This window comes from Hipposideros armiger, unplaced genomic scaffold, assembly GCF_001890085.2.
Source record: "Hipposideros armiger isolate ML-2016 unplaced genomic scaffold, ASM189008v1 scaffold_502, whole genome shotgun sequence".
Lineage (NCBI taxonomy): Eukaryota > Metazoa > Chordata > Mammalia > Chiroptera > Hipposideridae > Hipposideros > Hipposideros armiger.
The window spans coordinates 1,097,309-1,112,871 of record NW_017731852.1 but is presented as its reverse complement, the minus strand read 5'-3'; the positions used below and the strand labels follow the sequence as shown (position 1 = coordinate 1,112,871).

General features: G+C 58.5%; 2 protein-coding genes across 6 annotated transcripts in view; one reads left to right on the top strand and one right to left on the bottom strand.

The window, feature by feature from the left end:
* The first annotated feature begins 277 nt into the window (after positions 1 to 277).
* CAMSAP3 (calmodulin regulated spectrin associated protein family member 3) lies at positions 278 to 14,238 on the top strand. Of its 5 annotated transcripts, none has more exons than XM_019667665.1 (19): positions 278 to 548; positions 5,868 to 6,121; positions 6,490 to 6,612; positions 6,693 to 6,788; positions 6,977 to 7,009; positions 7,915 to 7,962; positions 8,217 to 8,355; positions 8,952 to 9,091; positions 9,176 to 9,269; positions 9,343 to 9,394; positions 9,541 to 9,614; positions 9,926 to 9,995; positions 10,143 to 11,541; positions 11,988 to 12,127; positions 12,209 to 12,492; positions 12,860 to 12,956; positions 13,307 to 13,419; positions 13,493 to 13,611; positions 13,697 to 14,238. In XM_019667665.1, exons 1-19 carry the CDS (start codon positions 401 to 403, stop codon positions 14,000 to 14,002), a joined length of 3,729 nt encoding a protein of 1,242 aa, XP_019523210.1. In that variant the 5' UTR covers positions 278 to 400; the 3' UTR covers positions 14,003 to 14,238. The 5 variants fall into 5 exon arrangements, with proteins under 5 accessions (XP_019523210.1, XP_019523206.1, XP_019523208.1 ...); XM_019667661.1 differs by having other exon boundaries at positions 10,092 to 11,541; XM_019667663.1 differs by lacking the exon at positions 6,977 to 7,009 and having other exon boundaries at positions 10,092 to 11,541.
* Positions 14,239 to 15,511: 1,273 nt separating this feature from the next.
* XAB2 (XPA binding protein 2) overlaps positions 15,512 to 15,563 on the bottom strand; it is a 14,304-nt gene continuing 14,252 nt past the window's right edge. Inside the window, exon 20 of the mRNA XM_019667660.1 lies at positions 15,512 to 15,557. The gene's annotated coding sequence lies outside the window, so the exon portion shown is untranslated. The remainder of the gene's footprint in view (positions 15,558 to 15,563) is intronic.

The window sequence follows — 15,563 nt, the reverse complement described above, 5'->3', positions numbered from 1 at the left end:
CGCTCACGATACACACTCAGAAACAGGTGCACCCACGCACAGCTGCCTCCGGGCCAGGAAGACAAGCCGGCACAGATGCTCACACATCTAAGGATACACGCTTGGACCAGCACGCACAGAGCGTCCCTCATCCTCTCCAGTGCGCGCACACGCACACGCACACACACGTACACACTCCTCTGCATCCTCCCGGCCCCACCCTGCGGGGAGGGCCAAGGCAACGCGCGGGCACCGGGTCGGGGGCGGGGTGCACCTGGGCTCCGCCCCGGGGCGGGGCCGACGCAGCGTCGCGAGCGCGAGCGGCCGCACCTGGCTCGGCGGCGGTGGCGGCCTGGGTGCGAGCGCGGTGCAGCCTAGTCTGAGCCAGCGCAGAGCGGCCGCCCGCAGCCCCGGCGGCGCCATGGTGGAGGCGGCGCCCCCCGGGCCCGGGCCGCTGCGGAGGACCTTCCTGGTGCCTGAGATTAAGTCACTGGACCAGTACGATTTCTCGCGGGCCAAGGCGGCGGCCAGCCTGGCGTGGGTGCTGCGGGCCGCATTCGGGGGCGCAGGTACCAGCCGGGGGGCGGCAGGTGCGGGGGGCGGGCCGGGGAGGCCGGGGCCGTGGGAACAATAGCGCCGGCTGCTGGGGTCCCTGGGCCTCCAGGCCTCCTGCTGGGCTGGGGCCGTGGACTTTGGCCGCCCAGCTGCGGGAGCGCGGTGGGGGTGGGGCCGGCGGCCCAGCTCCTTGCCGGGACCGGGCGTCCGGGCCCCAGGTGAGCGGGTCGGTGTCTGCGGGCCGGCTGGGGTCTCCAGTTCCGGCCTTGCGTTGCACGCCCTCCTCCCCTTTACTCACATCACGCGCCCGCGGGGACATCCCCCCAGCCCGACACACACCCCGCGTCGGCCCTGCCTGCGCTGCGGGTGGTGCGGGGAGCTCGGGGAACCCCCTCTTTCGCCTCCACGGCCCCAGCCAGCGCTGGCAGCTGTGACTTATGGTCCCTTTTTGCCTAGGATGCAGGCGAGCCCAGTAGAAGGGAAATGGCTTGTCCAAAATCGCCTGCGGCCGGGGCCCAGGTGCAAGCCCTTCTCCCACTCCCTTCCCTAGTCCCACAGTGTGAAGTAGGGCCACCCGTAGGATAGGATACGGGTGGGTTCCCAGGACTGGAGGCCCTGAGCAGGCTCAGTCAGAGCCGCATGCCAGAGCTGGGAGCCAGGGCCTGGACATGGGGAACACGGAGTTAATTAAGGACTGGGCCTTGGGAGGTGGGGGAGGGGGGACGCCCTACCCTCCCACTGGTCCTGCCCACTGGTCTTGGCACCAGCTGGGCACAGCCCATGCTTCCTCAGTGGCCTTCCCAGATCAACCAGTTCTGGGTGTGGGTCCCAGTGATAGCTGTCCCTCTCTGGCTCTGCCTGAGCCTGTCTCTCCTCCATCCCACTCTGGGGCCTACCTGTCCCCAAGTATCTGCTTGAGAAAGAAAGGTGGTTGGTAGGGAGAGACCCAGGTAGCCTCAGCCCCTCACCATCCCAGGTTATGAGGCCATAAAGGGCTCACCTTTGGAAATCAGAGTTGAGTTTGAGTCCCAGCTCCACTGGACTGGACAAATTATCCCAATTCTCTAAGCTTCTATTTCCCACTCTGTAAAAAAAGGCATCCGTTCACTCACTCATCTTGCAAATGTCTGTGGGGTACCCACTGTGTGCCAGGGCAGTGCAAGGGTAATTGGGATCCCAGTACCTTCTTCACAATGTTGCTGGGAGGCAGAAGAGAGAGCCTCATTACAGAATTCTTTGCACTTTGTCTGGCACACGCTACACGGATGCTTGCTATTACTGCTGCTGGCGTCGGCATGATGTTATTATTATTATTCATTGTCTCCTGGCCAGAGGACAGAGTAGAAATTACTATCTTATTTCACGGAAAGGAGAGGTACTGACTCATTGACCCAGCTCCCTGCCCTGTGTAACACCCTCCCTGAGGGTCAGGTTCAATCTGTTCCCCACCCACCTTCTCTAAACAAAGAGCCTGAGAAGGTGGGACACCTGGCCTGAGAGGGAAGTAGGGAACAGAGCTCTGCTTGGTTCATGAACCCTGGGGCTTTTTACCTATGTCTTTTGGGTGCCAAGCCAGTGCTGGGTGCTCAGGATGGATTGGATGGGAATGGACTCTGGAGGGTGGGGTGTTGGACATGAAACCAGATCATTGTTGCCTAGAGTGATAAGGTCTGTGACACAGAGGCATGCAGCAGAGCTGGTGGTGGGGGGGAGGAATCCCTGAAATCTTGCAGAGAGGGGAGGAGAAGGGAAGGCTCCCCAGAGGAAGGAGGGTTTGAACCTTGAAGGATGCGTAGGAGTTTGCCAGGGTGAGGAAGTTACATGTGCAAAGGCACGGGGTATGTGCCAACAGGGAGTTCTCCAAGAAGAACGTGCGGGTCCTGGTGGTGGCCTGGTGGTAGCCGAGGAAGGCAGGGGATGAGGGAGGCCAGTGAGACTGAGGAGGGCCTCTCAGGCCTTGGGTGAGGATCTGAGGGCATTGGGGAGCCATGGAAGGTGTTTGGGGACTGGCAAAATAAGAGCAGACATGTAGGTGCCCAAGGGGAATTGTGGCTGTGAAAGGGGTAGTTCTGGTAACCCCAAGGCACAGGTGTGAGGAGGCTGGGCAGGAATGAAGGCAGGTGGGCTCAGCAGAGCTCTAGCTCAGAGATAAGATAGAAAGGGTGCCTCCTTTAAGCAACTTTAGGAAACATCACATGCAATCCCTTATGCCTTCAGAATATCACTGCGATGCGTAGGGAAACTGGATTCATATCGGCTCAGTCATTTACTAGCTGTGTAAGCTTGGGCAAGTTAGCTCTCTGGGCCTTGGTTTTCTTATCTGCACAATGGGGATAAGAATGTAAGTGTCGTAAGGATTAAATGACCAAATGTAAGCAAGGGGGTCATGGTGTAAGTAAATGCTACCTGTGCTTAGAGCTGCTGTCCCATATGATAGCCATAAAGAATGTGTTGCTGGTCTGAATTGAGATGTGCTAGAAATGTAAAATACACAGTAAAGATTTGGTACCCCAAAAAACCCCCAGGAATTTGAAATATCTCAATAATGTTTCTATAGTGATTACATGTTGAAATGATATTTTGCATATACAGTTGATCCTTGAACAACATGGGTGTTAGTTAGGGACATTCACCTCCCCCCACCAAGTGGTCAAAAATCCTCGTATTACTTTTGACCCCCCCAAAAAAACATAGCTACTTACAACCTGTTGACCAGAAGCCTTACTGATAACATAAACTGTCGAGGAACACAATTTTGTGTATGTATTATATACTGTATTCTTATTTATTTATTTAAAAATTAAAAAAAATTTTTTTTTTAGCTGAGCCATCCTGCCACCGGTTGGCAGCTCAGCGGCAGCTCAGCTCGGGCCGTGAATCAAACCGGGGACCCTGTTGCTCAGAGCTCAAACTCTTGAGTGAGCTCTTAACCAACTGAGCCACTCGGCCGGCCCTTATGTACTGTATTCTTACAATCAAGTAAGCAAGAGAAAAGAAGATGTTATTAAGAAAACCATAAGGGAGAGAAAATACTTCTACTGTATTTATTGAAAAAAAAATCCACATATAAGTGTACCTATGCAGTTCAAACCCATGTTGTTCACGGGTGAACTGTATATTGGGTTAAATATATTATTAAGTTAATGTTTCTTGTTTCTACTTCTTAAATGTGGCTACTAGAAAATTTAAAAACCACATATGTGGCTCATACTATATTTCTATCAGACAGCACTGCTCTACAGTAAATGTTTCATAAACATTTTATAGTATAGAGTGGTGGTCCTCAATCAGGGGCAGGGTGGGGGGGCAGTTTTGGCTCTCAGGAGGTACTTGGCACTGTCTGGAGACATTTTTGGTTGTCACTACTTGGGAGGAAGGTGCTACTGGCATCCAAGGATTCTGCTAACCATCTTACAACACACAGGCCCACCCCACTCCGCTCCGAGCACAAAGAATTATCCAGCCCCAAATGCCAACAGTGCAGAAGTGGAGACACACTGGTGTAGAGGAAGTGCTTGATAAACTTGAGCTATCCATAGCACTATCTCATGTTTTCATTTTGAAGGCCCTGACAAGTCCAGCAGGAAAGAAACTTGCTTAATTGTTGCCAATGGGAGTGGGAAATGACCAGGAACTGGAGAGATAAGGAGGAGGGTTTGGCTTTGTAAGAAGCCAGGAGGTTGGAACCAGAAGACTGGAGTGGGAGAGTGAAGGAGGGATGGTGATTTCTCACTGCCATGGGTACCGAGAGAAGGAGCAGGTTGGAGCAAGATGCTAAGGATTATGGGAGATGCCCAGAGGTCAGTGGGATTCACAGCCAAGGCTGGTGCAAATGCTCACATGGCCATGGAAATCATGATAATGTGTGTGGTGGGGGTCCATTTACAAGGCTACTGAGACAGGAGATCTGTACTGAAGGGGCATGTGGGGGAGAATATTAGTTTGAGTGGTGGGAGAGAGAAAAAGATGGGAAGCTGGGAGACACTGAGGGGAGGAAGGCTTCTAGAAGAAGGAGGTGCTGGGCAGAGAGCCCAGGCAAGATATGGGCCCACGATTGTGAGTTGGTTGACCACTGCTGGCCTTGAGAAGGCTGGGAACTGGGAGGATGGGAGCCGGATCAGGGAGGCTGGAAGGAAGTGAAGCCTGGAGAACTCTTCTTTCAAGAAGCTGAGTTGAGAGGGGCAGAGAGCAGCACAACTCTCCACAGGGGTGGGGCATTAAGTAGGAAGATCAAGTGTGATTTTAGGGGGTGGGGAAAGAGCCGGGACTGGGAGGGACTGAAGACAAGGAAGCCTGGGTCCTTGTGGACGAGGCCAGGAAGTCTCTGGGGAGCATGGCTATGAAGATGGGTGTCTGAGGAAGGTCTGGTCACATTCAAATGTTTCTAAGCAATAGAACCCTGCCCCCATTCTCTCAAACACACACAGAACCCCAATATACAAAGTAGCTGCTCTGATTGGAACGAGAGTTGGGGCCTCCCTGAAAGAATCCACGTTGGCCTCAGTCACCTCTTCCTCTACGTTTCTGGATTTTGCTTGGGTCAGATTCTGATTTTTCTCCTCCCCACCCTTGGGTCCTACTTGAGGTCCTGCCCCCCCCCACCCCCCACGTGGGGCTTCTTCAAGCCTCTTCCTACTCTGCCCATCTCATTCAAGGTTGTCTCATTCAGGGTTTTTGTGGTTGCTTCTATGACATGACTTCACTGCTCTCCTAAGCCCCAGCCCCTCAGACTCAGCCTTCAGTACCCCCACCTCAGCAACCACCCTCTTTTCCCCGTCTCCCCCTCACACCTGATGGAGTCATGTGTGCCTCCCTCTCCTCCACCACCTCCTTTCAGTTACCCAGCTCAGACCACTCACCCTCCTCAAAGTGTCTTCCGGCTCTCCACCTCCCCCACTCGGTGCCCTGCCAGCCAACTCCCAAATCCACAGCTCATCCCACCCCAGCCTCCAAACCAAGAGAGTGTAGTCTGCTTAAGGCCTGGGTTTGAATGCCAGTCCCAGTATTGCCCAGTTGTGTGGCCTTGGGCAGGTTACTTTCCTTCTCTATGCCTGGGTTTTGGAGTTAACAGTTCCTTGGCTGCTTCTTCCTAGGGTTGCTGTGGTGTAGGGCACCCAGGGCAAGCGATTAAGTGATATTGTCCCCCCTTCCGTCTGGAACAACATTACCCCTTCCTCTGGCACTCTTCTACAGTTGCATCTGAGCCCAGGTCTCCAGCCTCCCAGGTGCCATCCTCCCTGATCCAGACCCCCCACTTAATTGGGGCCATGTGATTGTAGAGGGTGATGTGTCTGGTGGCCCTGACCTGCCCTCACCTTCCCTCACCCGCACAGAGCATGTGCCCTCGGAGCTGTGGGAGCCCTTCTACACTGACCAGTATGCGCAGGAGCACGTGAAGCCCCCGGTGACGCGGCTGCTGCTCTCAGCGGAGCTGTACTGCCGGGCCTGGCGCCAGGCGCTGCCGCAGCTCGAGATACCCCCCAGCCCCTCTGCGCTGCTGGCCTTGCTGGCACGGAGGGGCACGGTTCCCGCACTGCCGGAGCGCCCAGTGCAGGAGGCCGACCTGAGACACCAGCCTATCCTCATGGTAGGCACCCTCCGCCCTGTCCGTTAGGGCCCGCCCACCAAACCTAGCCCCTTTCCGGGGCTCTGCCCACCAGGCCTGGCTCCTCCCCAAAAGGCTCCTCCCACCAGGCCTGGCTCCTCCCAAACCATACTACTTTAGCCTACCTGGCCCACTGGATCCTAAGACCTAGTATGGACCTCAAAGCCCAGCCCACCAGCAGTGGCTCTTCTAGGACCCCTATCTTGGTTCCTTTCCTGAGATCCCACCCACTAACCCTGGCCCTGCCCCTCAAGCCCCTCCCACTTCTCGGTTCTTCCCCTTTATTCTTGGCATGCAGAGGGGACCCTCCATCTTGCTTTGGTCTGACCCTTCAGTCCTTGTCCCCCCAGGGAGCCCACCTAGCTGTCATTGACGCTCTCATGGTTGCCTTTGCCTTCGAGTGGACGAAGACTCTGCCCGGTCCCTTGGCCCTGGCCAGCTTAGAGCACAAGCTCCTTTTCTGGGTGGACACGGTAAGTGGTGTTGGGTCAGGATGGGCTGGGGGCCAGGATCACCCAGTGACCCAAGCACTGACCTCCCTTGGCCCCCCCAGACCATCCGGCGTCTGCAAGAGAAGACAGAGCAGGAAGCAGCCCAGAGAGCATCTCCCTCAGTCCCTGCAGATGGAGTGGCCCCAGCGCAGCCCTCGGTGAGGCTAAGGCGATGTCCAGATGGAAGGACAGATGAGCAGAGGGCTGGGGGCAGGGCGGGGCCGTGCCTCGCGGCCATTCGTGTGTGCATTGAGGGGGCTGGAGGTGACTCTCATTCTCTTTCTCTGCCCTCCCCCTGTGCCTACTCCTGCTGCTCTCCTCTCTGCCTGTCCCTCTCTGGCATCAGTGCCCCACACGCTGGTATTGGAAGCTGGTTCCTGTAAGTGGGGCTGTCTCTCTGTCCTGCCTGCGTGTCCCGCTTGTCACTCTGTGTGTCTGTTTCTGCGTGCCTGTCTGCACCTCCTCTTCCTCCCTTCCCCAGGCTGTGAGCAACGGAGGTGGGACCTCAACCCTGGGGGACAGAGAGGACCCCTCTGTGAACAAAGAGAAGGGGGGAAATCTTCTCTGTTCAGAGAAGGCAGATCCCTCCCCATTTACCTGACTGGGTGAACTCCCATCAATCGAGAGTAGAACTCCCTTAGTTCGTCCCCCTGACTGAGGTCAGGAGCCCTCTGGTGCTTCTGAAGGGAGGACCCCAGCCCATCAGACACATGATCCTGACCCCAATGGGCAGGGCACATGGAGAAACACCCCCCTCAGCCAAGAGGAATACCCTCAAACCCAGAAGAGGACGGCAGATCTTTGCTGAGGCTCCAGCTTCCCTAAGGATAGATCCCAGCTTTTGGGGAGGCGGAGGGGGGGGGGAAGAGTTGTCCATCCCTAAAGCACAACAAGGGGACAGTGACTGCCGCATGTGGGGGGAGGCTTTGAGCTGGATGAGGTCCCGACCTTTGCTCACTCCGGGGTCTCTTTCCCCCTACCCTGGGGCCTGGGTTGGGGGCTCCTCTACTGCCTACCTGCTTCCTCCGCATCCCCTCCCCAAGCTGGGGCCTGGGTCTTTTTTGGGAGGAGGGATTCCCTACATGGGAGGCTGCTCTGTGGGGTCTCTCCGGGCTGGGAGGAACTGGGGTCCCCAAAGCCAGCCAGAGTGCAGTCAGGGACCTGGACGGCTAGGGCTCAGGACAGGGCTCAGGGCTTGCCTCTCCCCGCTCTCAGAGGTGTGCTTGGGGGCCCAGCAAGTCAGCACCCCTCCCGCCCTGCTGACGGCTGCTCCTCTCCCCCCAGCACGCAATTGCCTTCTGTTTGAAGGAGTCGGGGAGCAAACCCCCCATGGTAACGTATCCCCCACCCTGGGGTCCCAGGAGTCCCTGCCCCCAGCCCCTGCTGCTGGCCTGGCTGCTCGCAGACACCTCTTCTGCCTCTTGCTGCTGCCCTCCCCCGCTCCAGGCTGGCCCATCACTCTGGCTCTGGGACCCCTGGCTTCACTCCCCCTCGTGGCGGAAACCCCAGGCCTCCCTGCCCAGCTTGCATGACCACTGACTTGGGGACCGGCATGACCTCTGACCTGACCTGGCTCCCACCTACAGATCCGATACCGTAAGGATCGTGCTATGGCCCGACGTGCCCCCTGCTTTCCCACTGTGACCGGCCTCCAGGACCTGGCGAGTGGGGCTGCACTGGCTGCTACAATCCACTGCTATTGTCCTCAGCTGTTACGACTTGAGGGTGAGTGGGTCTGGACCAGACCCTGCCTTCAGGAGCCCAGAGTCCTAAGATCCAGGTGTCTGTCCCCAGAGTGGTGCAGTCATTATGAGTGCAGCTTCCAGAATTGGCAGACCTAGGTTTGAAACTCTCTCTTCCCCTATTTAGCTGTGTGACCTCACATAAGTGTCTAAACCTCTCTGCACTTCATGATTCATTCCTGCAGCAAATATTTCTAGAGTGTGAACTATGTGCCAGACCCCATTTTAGACTGCAGGGATCCAGCGAGAACCATACAGACCTCAGGTGGTTTACATCCTAGTTGAGAGAGAAAGACAGTAAGTTCATCCAGAAGAACATTCTGGATGTTAGGTGCCCTGGAGGGTGCCAAGCAATCCGGAGAAGCTTTTCGAGTTGAGTTCATGGGGGGTTAGTGAGTGGCCTAGGTAGTGGAAGGAGCAGATGCAGAGACCCAGGGAGCAGCCTATCACAGTGCCCACCTTGTGAAGGATGCCTGGTACCAGGCCTGTAGGAGGTCCTCCTTGTCTGTTGGCTTCTGAGCCCTCCTTCCCCCAGGGCCCCCTCCTCCTTCCCATAGACCTGGCATCCTGTCCCTACAGAGGTGTGCCTCAAGGACCCCATGTCTGTGGCGGACAGCCTGTACAACCTCCAGCTGGTACAGGATTTCTGCGCCTCCCGCCTTCCTCGTGGCTGCCCGCTGTCCCTTGAGGACCTGCTTTATGTACCACCGCCCCTCAAGGTAAGGCCATCTCGGGGCCTGGTGGGCTGGTGCTGGCATCCAGGCCCATGGGTCCTATAGGCTGACCCTGCCTTTTGCCTCCAGGTCAACCTGGTGGTGCTGCTGGCCGAGATGTTCATGTGCTTCGAGGTGCTGAAACCTGACTTCGTGCAGGCCAAGGACCTGCCTGATGGTCATGGTGAGGCCTGGCCCTGGGTCCAGGTGGGGATGGGGAGGCCAAGCCCTGCCTGACCCTCCTCTCTGTGCTGCAGCTGCCTCTCCCCAGGCCACAGAGGCCTCCACCCCTCAGAACAGCGGCAGCAGGTATGGTTCCCCCGTTGGGTGTGTCCATGGTCATGACAGGCTCCTCCTCCTGGCTGGGCACTGGGACAGGGCTGGGAGATGCTCTGGTCTCTACCTCAGGAGAGGTGAGGGAGGGGACCCCACAGCTGACATGTATCTCTTGGCAGTTCTCCTGTCTTCAACTTCCGCCATCCACTTCTGTCACCTGGCGGCCCCCAGTCCCCACTCCGCGGATCTACAGGTGAGAGCAGGGGGTGACTTGTCCTTGGAGACGCCACCCAAAAAGACCACCCCAGCTCCCCAGCTGACTTCATGTCTGCTTGTGACCCCTCCATTGGGTCCCTTTGACACCTGAATGACCCCATGGTGACACACGTTGATCCTCATAGTGACCTTTTCAGTGGATCAACAGGATTCCCTAGTGACACCAAATGGCCCCCAGCTACCCATCCACATAATGACCCATCAGTGACTCATCCAGTGACACCCCCTGGCTGACCCCACCCAGGGTCCCCAGTGACCCCACAGTGACCACTGACCACCCCTCCTCAGGCTCTCTGAAGTCCTCCCCATCCATGTCCCACATGGAGGTCCTCGGCAAGGCCTGGAACCGACAGCTCAGGTGAGCTCATCTCAAGGACCCCCAGCCCACCCCCAACAGTAGAGGAGGCAGGACTGGAGCGGGCCCAGGGGCTAACCCCTCCCTTTGGCCGCCCAGCCGTCCCCTTTCCCAGGCTGTGTCGTTCAGCACCCCCTTTGGCCTGGACAGCGACGTGGATGTCGTCATGGGAGACCCTGTCCTACTCCGCTCTGTCAGCTCAGACAGCCTGGGCCCCCCGCGCCCCGCGCCGGCCCGGACCCCCACCCAACCACCCCCCGAGCCTGGTGACCTGCCTACCATCGAGGAGGCCCTGCAGATCATCCACAGTGCCGAGCCCCGGCTGCTTCCAGATGGGGCTGCTGATGGCAGCTTCTACCTCCACTCCCCTGAGGGGCCCTCCAAACCGACACTGGCCTCCCCCTACCCACCCGACAAGGTACCTGCCTACTTGCCCCACCCCGAGGGCCCTTTGAAACCTTCTCCCTGCCAGGCAGGAGAGGTACTGAAACCTCAGGCCCTGTCTGAGGGCTCCCCAAAGGCGATGGCTTCATCCCCAGCTGCCAGCAACTCTGAAGTGAAGATGACCAGCTTTGCTGAACGCAAGAAGCAGCTGGTGAAGGCCGAGGTGGAGGCTGGAGCGGGGTCCCCAGTGGCCACCCCAGCAGCACCAGAGGCCCTGAGCTCGGAAATGAGTGAGCTTGGAGCCCGGCTGGAGGAGAAACGGCGGGCCATAGAAGCTCAGAAGCGACGGATTGAGGCCATCTTTGCCAAGCACCGCCAGCGACTGGGCAAGAGCGCTTTCCTGCAGGTGCAGCCTCGGGAGGTTGGAGGGGAGGCTGAGGCAGAGGCTGAGCCAAGCCCAACCCCTGGTGGGGAGCGGCCAGCAGGTGAGGGCCAGGGTGAGCCATCCCCACGGCCCAAGGCAGTGACTTTCTCACCAGAACTGGGCCCGGTGCCCCCCGAGGGACTGGGGGATTATAACCGGGCAGTCAGCAAGCTGAGTGCTGCACTGAACTCATTGCAACGGGACATGCAGAGGCTCACAGACCAGCAGCAGCGGCTCCTGGGCCCGCCTGAGGCCCCTGGGCCCTCCCCACCTCCCACTGCCCCGCCTCCTGCTGCGTGGGTCATCCCTGGCCCCACGATGGGTCCTAAAGCTGCATCCCCCAGCCCTGTACGGCGCTCCTCAGCTGCCCGGCGTAGCCCAGGGCCTGCTCCCAGCCCGACGCCTCGCAGCCCGAAGCACACGCGGCCAGCGGAGCTGCGGCTAGCACCTCTGACAAGGGTGCTCACACCTCCCCATGATGTTGACAGCCTCCCCCACCTGCGCAAGTTCTCACCAAGCCAGGTGCCTGTGCAAACGCGCTCCTCCATCCTCCTGGCTGAGGGGCCATCTCCTGAGGAGCCCTCAGCCAGGCCAGGCCTCATTGAGATCCCCCTGGCCAGCCTGGAAGAGCCCCCAGCTGAGCATGAGGGAGATGGGAGCCCCCCTGGTGCTGAAGACTCCTTAGAGGAAGAGGTATCTTCAGAGGGAGAGCCCCGCACTGGGCTGGGCTTCTTCTATAAGGTGAGTCTCCTGAGCAGGTGGGGGGTTTGGATGGATGGTCAGGGAGTGGGGAGGTGGGGGCAGGTGGACACGTGGTCGGGTGGAGATGGCATTCCAGTGGGTGGATGGGTGGGAGTGGGCAGACAAGGTGTGTGTGGGTGGGTAGAGGGCAGATGGATAGATGGCTGGGGTGATGGGCCGATGGACAAATAAGGTTAGGGTCTTCCCAAGGGTGTGATATCAGATTGTCTTCTCACTGGATTAAGTGCTTTATGGGAGCAGTACTAGGTCAGCCCCACACCTGTTGTGCCCTAGGCACATGGGCATAAAGTGGGTACCAACTAAAGGCCTTCAAAACAATTACAAAATCGAAAGGACAGATGAGTGGCTGGCAGGCTGGGTTTACAGATCAGACTGTAGCTGTGCCAGGGGAGGGACGGTCAGCTGGACTTAGTGTCTGCGCCCAGGATGAAGACAAGCCCGAGGACGAGATGGCTCAAAAGCGGGCCAGCCTGCTGGAGCGGCAACAGCGACGGGTGGAGGAGGCGCGGCGACGGAAACAGTGGCAGGAGGCCGAGAAGGAGCAGCGCAGGGAGGAGGCTGTGCGGTAAGGCTGGGCCCGGCCTTGGGGACTCTGCCACCAGTGACCCCATGACCTGACTGCTTCATTCTCTCCATCCATCTGCAGGCTGGCCCAGGAGGAGATGGCCCCCAGCCCCTCGGCCCCTACAGCAACCCCAGCCCCTGCTGCTCGGGCCCCAGCTGAAGAGGAGGTGGGCACCCGGCGGGGGGAGTTCACAAGGCTTGAGTATGAACGCCGGGCCCAGCTGAAGCTGATGGATGACCTGGACAAGGTGCTACGGCCACGGGGGACCGGGGGGCCAGGCCGGGGCGGACGGAGGGCCCCCCGGCCTCGCTCTGGTTGCTGTGATGACTCAGCCCTGGCACGAAGCGCTGCCCGTGGCCTGTTGGGTGAGGACCCTGTTGGGTGTGGCTTGCCCAACGCCCCTTTCCTGGGCTTGCTGCATGGGGCCTGTGGGGAGGGGAAGGATATATTGCAGCGAGTGCTGTACGTGAGTGATAAGGGTCTCAGGTGGGATGCCCTATGTGCAGGGTGAAGACTTCCAGAGGGATGTGGGTGGGGCCTGCAGTAAGGTAAGGGCTGCTGGGCAGATCTGGCCGAGTTCTCTCCGCGGCTGGAGTCCCCCTCAGGTCCATTTGGTGGGTGAGATTTCTGCTGGGGGCTGTACAGAGTGAGGGTCTTGAGCAGGGCCACACTGGGCATTTCTGGAGATAAGGGGGCTTCGGTGGGAACTGAACTAATGCTCTCTACCCCCAGGTTCTCGGCTCAGCAAGGTCTACTCCCAGTCCACCCTGTCACTGTCAACCGTGGCCAACGAGGCCCCCAATAACCTTGGTGTGAAGAGGCCATCTAGGTGAGTTCGGCCTGGGCGAGTGTCCTCAGAGTCTGTGTGTGAGCATGTGTGAGCCTACAAGTATGATGTGGCATGAGTATATCTGCCACTAAAGGGCTAAAAGGACACATATGTGTGCAAGTGGGATTGTCTGTACCTGATGGACAGGACCTAAGAATGTCCCTCTCTGCACCTGAGTGAGTGTGCAGCGTGACTGAGGCTGGGAGAGTGCAAGACGGTATTGCATGGACTTGGCAGGATATACAACACATGTGTACGTCTCCCACTCTGCAGTGGCGGATTCTGGGCGCATACTGGGTGGCTTTGCCCAGCACTGACCACATCCCCATCCCATCCATTCTCCCCTGCAGGGCTCCGTCCCCATCTGGCCTCATGTCCCCAAGCCGCCTGCCTGGTAGCCGTGACCGTGACTGGGAGAATGGCAGCAACGCCTCCTCCCCAGCATCAGTGCCTGAGTACACAGGTGAGTGGCACTTCTGGTGGTGAACGCTGGGCCCTCCCTGTCCCTAGCCATCCCTGACCACCCTGCCCCTTAGGTCCTCGGCTGTACAAGGAGCCCAGCGCCAAGTCCAACAAGTTCATTATCCACAATGCCCTGTCACACTGCTGCCTGGCAGGCAAGGTGAATGAGCCACAGAAGAACCGAATTCTTGAGGTGAGCCTGTGTTGGGGTGTGAGGGGCCAGCGCGCGGGGGTCTGGGGCCTTGCTGGGCTGGCTGACCACTTCCCCTGCCCACCAGGAAATTGAGAAGAGCAAGGCCAACCACTTCCTGATCCTCTTCCGGGACTCGAGCTGTCAGTTCCGGGCTCTCTACACGCTGTCGGGGGAGACGGAGGAGCTGTCTAGGCTGGCGGGCTACGGCCCCCGCACCGTCACACCCGCTATGGTAGAAGGCATCTATAAGTACAACTCGGACCGCAAGCGCTTCACCCAGATCCCCGCCAAGACCATGTCCATGAGTGTGGACGCCTTCACCATCCAGGGACACCTCTGGCAGAGCAAGAAGCCCACCACTCCCAAGAAGGGGGGAAGCACCCCCAAATAGCCCTGCACCAGGTGGTGCTTGGCCACTGGCCTCGCAGAGGACAGCCTGGAGGACATGCTGTGGGTGTTCCTGGGTCCTGCCTGTCCCAGCCTTGTCTGGGTGGGGCTGGAGTTCCCACCCCCTAACTTTTGTCTCGTCCTGCTGTGGGGGCTGAGCTGGGAGGTTCAGGGACTCAGGGCTCAGCTCAGTCCCCTGTCTGTCCTCCCTACCTTCTTGAATAAAATAATTTAAGGAGACCTTGAGTGCTGGCCTCTCCCTGAGGCTGGCTGAGAGGGTTTTCCTGTCTCCTGTTCACTCTTGAACCTGCTCCAGTCTCTTCAGCCCCCTTGTTGGCCCCAATGCAGTTCCTGCTAAGGTCACAACTTCCCTGCCAGCTCCCCCTGTGGCCACTTCTTAGCTGCTTACTGACCTCTTGGGTCCAGGCGGCTTCTGACCAGCCCTGCTCCTCCATGGCCTCCCCCACCCCTGCTCGCTTCATTTTGTGGCTGTCATTACTGGCCTCGCCTGGCACTTGGTCGGTGGCCAGTTGCTAAACCTGATCGTCTCCAGCCGCCTGCCTACCTTTCTAGGCTCAGTTACAGCACCTGGGCCAGGGATTCCCATGTTCTCTCCAAGCTCCACATCTGAGGGTCCAGTTGCCTCCTGGCATGGGCACTGGACGTCTCAGATGTAGGCCCTATACCGTAAGCTCAAGCCAGGCTGAGCTAGTCTCCCTGCGACTTTGGCAGGCCAGGTGAGGGACCCAACTTCCCTGATGCCATCCAGTACTGCACAGTTCACCTCCTAAAGCCCTCTTCTCTCTCACTTCTCTCTGTCCCCATGACCACCCCAGTCCAAGGCAACAGCCTAGGCCTCCCCATGTGACCAGCTGCCTCCTGTCACAAGCCAACCCCCCACAGCAGCCTGCATGGCCCATTCAGGGCACAAATCTGATTACATCCCTGAATGCTTAAAATCCCTTAATATCTTAGAGTCTGCTAATGGTTTCCCAGAGTTTAGGACTAAGGGCCACACCCTGGTGTGGTCCATGGCTGAAGTCTGGCTCCTGGCTGCTGTCCAGGAGAGAATCGCCTTTGCTAACTTAAGTCCCAGGACCAGGGACTACCTGCCTTCTAAGCTCGCTGACTGGTTCTCCAGAGGGGAGGCTGGGACTCTCTTATCTGCTGACTGGAGTGGTGGGGAGGGGACAGATAGACCCTAGGGGGTGGGGGTGGGGGGGGAGACGTGGGCAAGGCCCCCCAGGCTCAGGGATTGAGGCCTCAGGTGGCACAGAAACTGGACTCCAAGTCCAGAACTGGTTCTGTGGGGTGAGGATGGGTGTATGCCCTGGCCTGAAGCCCAGCTGCCTCACCTCCCACAACAGCCAGTGTGCGGGGGGATGGGGGATACTGGGCCCAGGACCAGAGCGAGAATGAGCTGGCAGTCCCTTTAAGCACCTGGCAGTCCCTTTAAGCACCTGGCAGTCCCTTTAAGCACCTGGCAGCCGAAGAGGTGAGCAGGAAGGAGGCCCAGACCATGTCCTACAAACACAGGCTTCATTGCAGGGTGAGGGGGGGTGGAG